Source organism: Labrus mixtus, chromosome 14 (genome assembly GCF_963584025.1).
Source record: "Labrus mixtus chromosome 14, fLabMix1.1, whole genome shotgun sequence".
Lineage (NCBI taxonomy): Eukaryota > Metazoa > Chordata > Actinopteri > Labriformes > Labridae > Labrus > Labrus mixtus.
Genome location: NC_083625.1, coordinates 9,798,597 through 9,807,765, shown reverse-complemented (window position 1 = coordinate 9,807,765; position 9,169 = coordinate 9,798,597). Strand labels below are relative to the sequence as shown.

The following is a 9,169-nucleotide window of genomic DNA, read 5'->3' as shown; positions in this document are numbered from 1 at the left end:
GACCAAATCTTATCCCTCAGACGGAGAATAATCCACTCAGTCATGTGGCCTTAATGAGAACCTGAGAGTCCTGGACACACACACACACACACACACACACACACACACACACACACACACACACACACACACACATGCACATGCACACGCACATGCACACACACACACATATTTTTTGAAGCTGCTCCACTGTCTCTTGCAGTTATTTGTGAAACTCAACGAAAGACTTTCAGTGATCATGAGGATGTCAAATGGTTAGTTCCGGGTCAAAAGTTTGAAGACATCAGTGAACTTTGGTGTCACATTAGATTCATGTGCTACAAACACAGCAGCATGTGCGAAATTGGCTCGTTTATTTTTTTACTTCTTTACAATAAATAACGTGCAGAAAGCAATCCGCAAGAAGACGTGCAGATCCCTTGTGGGTCAAAGGAAAAAAGGAAGGGTTTTGTCCTACACAGACAGACACACGTGTGTGTTCCTGGGTGCTTGTGGGTATGCGGCTTTTTCTAAAATTCAAATCAGTTCAAAAATCTATATAGTGAGACCACAGTGGTGTCACATGATGCATCCCTTTGCACAGCCTCATGATGACCCAGACGAACACTGTGAGGTTGTAATCCTGTGGGAAAGGTAACTTTTGAGTCCATTAGGCCTTAATGTGCACGCAGTAGATTAGCACCAAGAACACACACTATGACATATGACACTACTGTGATCTGGCTAATAACTGTGCGACCACAGCTGACGACTAGACACATAAGAAAGCGATTACACATGTACACTATCATGCACTTTCTGTAATCTGTGTGGATCTTAATAGACCATGTAATGCAATGAATTTGATCTGGCTTCAGCACATTTTACACCCAAGACGAAGAAGTAAACACGCAGCTTGTATCAGATCATAAAATTGTATGTGCCTTAAGTAACAGTAATAAAAGTGACACACCTGTGACAACAGTGTGTTGAGCTAGCTTAGCTTTTCCTGAATAAATTGCTTTCGAGCAATCCACAGATCCACCAAAAAGCAGAAAACAGTCACATTAATGCATCCACTGTCAACTTGTTGGAAGAACACTAATTAAAACTGTTTATGTGGGTGTGTAGTTGAGCCTGTGCAGTTTTGTGTAATTGTGCAGTACATGCTGAATCAGAGAAGAAAGTACAGGAAAGGGGGGCTGGTGACATTTAAAAGGAAGACATCCGTGCTGAGCGAGGCCAGAGTTTTTAAGATAAAAAAAAAAAAAAACTGTTAAGAAGGAAAACAAAATGCAACAAGGACATTCAAAACAGAAAAATATGTGCGTATACATGTGTTTGTACCTTGTGTGTGTGCATTTATGTCTGTATGGTTGGGAGTACAGCAAGAAATAGCTTCACACAGACGTTTGAGGATACCCATAAAAAAGACTTGATCCAGTTACCATGGATACAGAGGGTTCGGGACTGGCAGGCAAACTCATAAGAAAGTCTGGTTTACATCCAGACAATCAATGCTCTTTTCCTTCAGATGAAGAAAAAAATAACCAACACACACACACACACTCACACTCACACACACACACACACACACACACACACACACACACACACACACACACACACACACACACACACACACACACTTAGACACACACAGGACACCCACTCTCCTCCATTAACAAACAAACATGTCTGACAAACCTTTCATCACCCAAAACTGAACGTCTTCACTGGCAGCCCACAGGCCAGAAAGGACGAGTTACCACACACAAACTCCAGGATGTTTGTGTGTGTGAGTGTTGAACTGTGTCTTTCCTTGCAGCTGCTTGCCCCCCAACAAATTGTGGCTATTATTAGGAATGCATTGTTACTTAATTAGCCTGCTTTTATAGGACTTACACAATGGTCATTTGTAGGGAGTATTTAAGCAGATTTACATCATAAACTAACCAGCATAACATAAATAGTATTTCCTAAATGCAAACTGTAAATAAATTAAAACTACAATAAAAACAAGCAATGCATGTGCAAATCCACATAAATACACTCTAGTCATTCTTTCGGCCGTTGAAAGCTGTCAATACTGTGTTTCTTTTGCTGGTGAAAGAAAGGAATCACAAGAAATGGTGAAGAACAGATTTAAATTTGAATCAGACTTCCAATTAGCTGTTGAGTTTAGTTGTTTGTGCATGCTGTCCTTTGAGTTTGTTTCATGGAGCATGCTGGGAGAATTGACTCCACTGTTTATTCTGGGCGGGCCACGCAGTCTTTTCTCAGATTAACTGTTTTCAAGTAAACGTAAACTAGCACAGAACAAACCCAAAGGTCCAAAATAATGGTGTGATAAATTAAGTCTTACGGCTGTCTGAACGTATTATTGTTTCACTGGTAAGAATTTTAAACTCACAGTTTGTCAAGTTAGCAAAGTCTGTTAAATTCATGTGCAATCTGAGTCCATCAGATCCTGAAGCAAACTCAAATCGTCACCTCCATTGTGGAACAAAGAAGCCATGTGCCTGTCCCTCTGTGTCCAACTATGTCTCTCAGGAATTCTCTTCAGACGTGGATTATGCCGTCCACTGATTATTTCAGGCAGCTAGAGCAGCTCGACTGCCTGTTGTTGTACTGAGGTGAGATGGTGTCTGGTATCACGCTTTTCAAGATCTCATTCTCTGTCGCCATGATGTGCTTGACCAGGAAGTTTGCAGCTTCAGAGATGTTCTGATTGTCCTGAGGGAGAGAGAAAGTCACAGTAAGTTATGGATCTGTAATTAATGTCAACTTCACTTTTCTCAATCTGCAGAGTGCTGTACAAAGGAGAGTCACAAATATCAGTTTTAAGTTAACCAAGTAATCCTGACCTTGAAGACACGAATAGGTTTCCAGTGAATTAAGCTTTACTCTATCCTCTGAATATTCCCTTGTTTGTATTCCCCAACAAAAATCCACACCTCTCGCTAAAAGGTTTAACTCTTTACTTAGACATAATTTAAAAACTAATAGACAATAGTCCATTTCCAAAGAAACTGAAAAAGAAAGAGAGAGAGGTCAAAAAACTGTGTGGCTCCTCTCTTTGCTTGTCTGACTCCCCCATAACCCCCAAATGCAATTCTTTCCCAAGATAAAAAACACTTAAAAAGCACACTAGGAAGCAACAATACTGTCAACCTATCAATCGATCAGACCTGATTTGTAAAGCACTTTTCATGTGACAAAAGTGTAACACAAAGTGCTCTACAGAGAAAGAAAATCAATAAAAACAATCTGCACCCCTAACCCTCGATTCATGCAAAATGTAAAAGCAAGAAACATTGACAAGGGACTCAATGAAAACAGGAACTGAAGAACTTTCATATACACTTAAAGATGGAACACAGAAGGTAGGATTCAAATGTAAAAATTCAAGAAAGAAAAATAAGATAGTAATAAAATGAAGGGAGAAATAAGATAATAAAACACTAACAGCCAAACCAGAAACGTAGGTTTGGATTTAAAACTGGTGACATTTAATGCATTTAAATGATTCATGTACATTATAAGCACTCATTGAATTGCAGTTCATATCAACTTTAACTTACTCAAATGTAAACACTGTAACTAATGTGAATATTCCCTGAAAGTTACAGAACTTAAATCATTGCATGCACTAGATAAACATCATAAAGCGCATGAAGGCTCTACAACACCTATCATTCTGTTTGGGTTTGTTGGGATGTTTAAATTGGTTACTACGCTCACAGCTTCATGTGTACAGCACCGTGTGTGCACACTGCACCTCAAAGTGTCTAAAAATCACTTCCAATAGGTGCTGTCAACAGTTTCTTTGAATTGCTTCGAAAGAAGGACGTGTATGTCTGTTTGCTCAGCCGCTCTCCGACACCTCTCACTGAACCTGCACCCTATGCACCTCTGACCTCTCAGAATGTTGAGTCTCTATGTCACCTGAACATCGGCACACTTAAGTTGCTGCAACACATTACTGTCAATATGGAATGTGTGAATGAGGACAACATTTGTGCATTTTGTATGTGTGACAGTACAGCAGTGTTGATAATAGTTTTTAATGTAAGGTTAATTCAAACTGACATACTACATTAAAATCAAAGTCTTTTGGGACGCAGATTAACAGGTCCAGCAATATAATCGAACCATACAAAGAAGGAGCTGTTCAAACCAACATATCTCTAAAAGTCTAGCCTTGTGTTTCTGACTGTATATTTCAAATATATTTTGGGACATACTGTACTGATGTACTCTGCTTAGATTTTCTATCTCTGTGTTTCTATAACTCCACGAGGAAACATGTTTATTTCAAATAGCAATATATTGACAAAGCATTAAGATGTGCTGCTCATTAAGAAGATATTAAACATAATGTGGTTAAATAGCTTTTGTAGAACTTTAAATGGTTGAAGAAATTAACTCGTTAAATACATTTGAACACGCTGTGAAAAAGATAACAAACACACAAAAAAAATTGCTCTAACTCTTGTACCATTTCCTTCAAATCAGTTGTTCTTCTGCTCCTCTTTTGTAAAAGTAAATTTATCTCACAGAGCCACTTTCCACAAGCATATGAAATTGGGGGGGGATGTTTTTCACTGACTGAAGTGACCTGAGCGGGGGAAGATGTTCACTGACTGTGTCAGCCTCTCACTGCGAAGGCCTATTTCACACTTTCATTATCGTGTTGACAATTAAGGAAACGCACTGGAGTATTTTCTGGACGAATGCACTTACTTGTATCTTGGCTGGCAGTTACATAAGAAGATGTGTCCTTTAGTTAAATATGAAGTTACTGCCAGGAGGCATTTAGCTTAGCTAAGCTTACAGAAAGACTGCTAAGCTGGTTCTGTTTGAATCTGTCTGTCTGTCTGTCTGTCTGTCTGTCTGTCTGCCTGCCTGCCTGCCTGCCTGTCTGTCTGCCTGCCTTTCTGTCTGTCTGCCTGCCTGCCTGTCTGTCTGTCTGCCTGCCTGTCTGTCTGTCTTTCTGTCTGTCTGTCTGTCTGTCTTTCTGTCTGCCTGCCTGCCTGCCTGTCTGTCTGCCTGCCTGTCTGTCTGCCTGCCTGTCTGTCTGTCTGTCTGTCTGTCTGTTTGCCTGCCTGTCTGTCTGTCTGCCTGCCTGCCTGTCTGTCTGCCTGCCTGTCTGCCTGTCTGTCTGCCTGCCTGTCTGTCTGTCTGTCTGTCTGTTTGCCTGCCTGCCTGTCTGTCTGTCTGTCTGTCTGAAGAGCCATCCATGTGTGTAAAATATATGGACTAGAGAGATAGACCTACAGAAACAGAGTTGTATACTTGGCGTTATGCTGATATGCTAATCCTCCATTGGCTCCTGAATTAAATGTACCTGACAGAAGTCTCAGTCTCATCTTACTCCAAGCAAAAAAGCAGGTAAGAGCATTTCTACCCAAATTGGCCTTTTCTTTGTTTTTATCCAATGCCAGTCTGGAAAAAGAATTCCCCACATCAAACACACATGTTCAGTAACACCATATTCTAACCTTTGCAGACGTTTCAAACCAGCCGACGAAGCCGTGGTCCTTACAGAACTGGTCCATTTTGATGCCATTGCTGGTCATCTCTCGGCCCTGGTCACACTTGTTAGCCAGCAGCACTGTAGCAATGCTCTGTCCGTCAGCTAGCGTTAACTTGGAGTCCAGGTCTTCTTTCCACTTCACCACAGCCTCGAAGGTGCTGTGTCGCGTCACGTCGTACACTATGAAGGCTCCCATGGCTTCTCTGTAGTAAACTCTTGTCATGTTTCCAAAACGTTCTTGACCTGTGTTGAACCACCACACGCACACACACACACACACACACACACACACACACACACACACACAAACACACATACAGGGAGCTTAAGTCATTATTGTTGCAAAATTGTGTTTCCCAACCTTCAGTTTAATGAGGGATTCATTGTTTTCCTGATTTTTGCAGCAAAACAACTTATGCAGTTGGCAGTGCCTGCCTGCTTTTCCTTGAAACAGCACATTCCTGAGGTCTTACTGTCACGTTGCACTTAACAAGACAGTCAATGCAACTGCTTGTTCGTGCTGATAATAGGCCTACTTAAATTAAAACCTGTACTTTGCCCAAACTGAACCGAAAATAAACGTTGACCTTATGTTTACCTGAATTCATGCGATATGCTTTTGAAAATATAACCAATGGCAACGTCTGTGTAGAGGTTTGCACGTGAGTGAGCTCATCCATGCTTGTGTGTGTTAGAAATGGAAATTAGGCCCTTAGGGCTAGAACAGCTGTCAGCATGACATTTCCTGGGGGTGTGTGTTCTGCTGTCAAACCTATTTGTAGACTCAAAACCTAAGATGAAGGCATTTGCATCTAGCTTATTTTACACATCGTGTCCTCTAAATGTAAACTTTGATGAGGACAAAAATGCTGTCGTTCGCCTCATGACTAAGAAGAAACGGAAAATCTGACTGAATGGATTGAGAACTTCCTCCTTTCATGCCAGAGGAGGACAGCCATGTGCAGTTCTGTGACAGCAGTGTGAGACAGACACTAACGCGTCACTCACACCACCTGACACGCTGTCATTCAATAAACGGTGCAAGTGGCGGTCATGGTGCAATTCAAAAGCTTTGAAGGACATTTAAGAAGAATATGTCGTGCTGTTTCTCTCTGGTTTAAAGCAGGTAGTCAAGGCTAAATCAGACGCGTAATCTCATTTGATGGGTCAAAATGAAGCTCTTGAAGCATGTGCCTGCATGTGTGTGCTGTAATGATGTTTGTTTTTTATTTAGACTACAATGACCCTCCTGTGACTGACCTTTAAATCTTCCTCACATGGTTTATATTCACATGATGCAGTACCATACCTTGAATGAATGACTTAAGTGCGTGCTGCTCATCCCTTATCAATGTGTGTGTGTGTGTGTGTGTGTGTGTGTGTGTGTGTGTGCGCAAGAGAATACTGTGTAAGTGTCAGATACCAGCTCTCCACAGTGACAGTACATCTTTCAGAGGATTTCATAATTTCACCACAGTCATGCCTGTCCATTTCAAAGAAGGTATTATCTCCTTGGCCATCAACTTTCTCCTTAACTCAACCAGCCGTGCAACACAGCTTTTTGACTTTTCTTTTAGACTGTGGTTCTTTGCATGCCTCACATTTTAACACATAAACATTTAAAACCCCACATGGTGCACAATATGAATGCATTATACCCCATTTCCACTCTGCATATAACCCTGCAGATGATCAGATGGTTTATATTGAGGTTTTTATGGTGACCCCATAGAATGATAACGATATCCAGTTTAAAAAATAAAAATTCTTCACCTGCAATGTCCCAAAGTTGAAGCCTGATAGTATTTGAGTTCCAGTTGAGCACCTTCAGGGCGAAGTCCACCCCGATGGTGGCCCTGTAGTTGGTGGAGTAGGTCTGATGCACGTAGCGCCGGATGATGGAGGTCTTCCCCACCCCCAGGTCCCCGATGACCAGCACCTTGTACAGGTGCTCCTTCCGCAGGTTCGGCATGCCGTTGCTGTACGACGAGATGTTGGTCATGCTCACCCCCTTCAAACAACTTTCAGCAACTTTGACGCGCAATGAGTGAGAGTTTCAGCCTTCACCCCCCGGTCCTGATCCCTGCGTATCTCCCGTGGACGTGTTTAGGACCCGCCCTCCCGGCGGGGAAGTGTGTGTGTGTGTGTGTGTGTGTGAGAGAGTGTGTGTGTGTGTGTGAGTGTGTGTGTGTGTGTGTGTGTGTGAGAGCTGAGCTCGGGAGCTTGTGACCTCGCCTCGTCACCCTGGGGAGACGTGCAGTGCGCACGGGTTTCCGTAGGCGCTTCACACTGGACTAGTTCCTGTTCTAGAGGGCTTCCTTCGTGTGTCTTTAGTGCAATATACTTTTCACATTATGCAACTGTTGTCATGTGATAACCTTTTGTGTGCTGCGAAACAGTCTGGCCAGTTTCTTGCTTTTTTTTTTTTTTGAGAAGTGTCCTTTCAAAATGCCAAATTTAAACTCCTCACAGTTAGTCAGCATTATCTGACCTGAAGAGGGAAAACTCCTAAATGAGACCTTCATACTGTATGCTGCTTATTTAAACAAAGTCATGGTGCAGTAAAGGAAGACGTGTCAGTTAGATGTCAAACTGAGATGGGATGGACGAATCAATGTAACCTAAATCAAGTGGCATTTTAGGCAAATCCTCATCTATGCAGGCCACTCTTGAAAAAAGAGCAACACTTTGGAATCCAACAGCAAGCAAAAAAGGAAAAATAACCAACTTCTTTAACAATTCATGATGGTTCTCCAATTAGACTACTACATCATAGAGAGTGTATTTCACTGCTTTGCACAAGGCTCTGTGTGTGTAAAGGCATTGGTACAAACATATTTCAAAAGTTGTAGTTTACAGACACCAGATGGCTAACATTAAACCTACTCAAGCCACAGCTTTACTAAATTAGATGTTTTGGAGGTTAAATACTCCAGAAAAAAGTTATAGCAATGAGACAGCTTCTGATATTATTAACACAGCTTCAATAAAGAAAACAAGTACATTCAGACAGAGGACAGGTGCCAAGACAATGGCAGCGTCTTCCCTAGTCCTGTACCTTCAGCCAGGTTGGCAGCCTTGTGTCATCATCAACCTTTATTTAAGTTCTCGGAGAGATCATTGAGGGCGACCCTCATTTACAGTGATGCCGAGAAAACATACATGAATGATAAACAACGAGTGTGCTGAACGGTAACTGTTCTCTGTCCTCAACCTAAGTGACAAAGTGAAGTCTCTTTTGCAGGGCCGTTCATGAGGGGGGTAAAAGGGGGAACATTTTCTACCCTGAATAGCGAACCCTTGAAGAATCACAAAATTGATTATCATTGAAATATTTGGCAGTTAGTTTTCTTCTGAAAACTAATTATTGCTTCCTTTTTGCAGCTCTTACCCTGACACACTGCTGCACCTTGCCTCTTTGTAGCTTTATGTGAGATCAGGGAAATTGTACTTTTGTTTTGTTTGCACACTGCTTATGCACACAAAGTATAGCAGCTGAACCGTTTATTTTCAGTTGCCTTCATTAACACGTACATGTATGCCAAGCCAGTGATGAGTAAGGCTGTGATTATACATATGCTTCTGTAAACACACCACCCATGTGCTATAGCTACAGATAGCAATGTTGTCCATGTGAGATGTAATTGTGTG

The 9,169-nt window shown here is 41.7% G+C and overlaps 1 protein-coding gene across 1 annotated transcript; it reads right to left on the bottom strand.

Annotated features, from left to right (window-relative positions):
- Positions 1-334: 334 nt before the first annotated feature.
- Positions 335-7,766, bottom strand: rab38b (RAB38b, member of RAS oncogene family). Its single transcript, XM_061054955.1, has 3 exons — positions 7,292-7,766; positions 5,484-5,761; positions 335-2,715 (listed from the first exon to the last, which is right to left on the bottom strand). Exons 1-3 carry the CDS (start codon positions 7,518-7,520, stop codon positions 2,569-2,571), a joined length of 654 nt encoding a protein of 217 aa, XP_060910938.1. The 5' UTR covers positions 7,521-7,766; the 3' UTR covers positions 335-2,568.
- Positions 7,767-9,169: the final 1,403 nt, after the last annotated feature.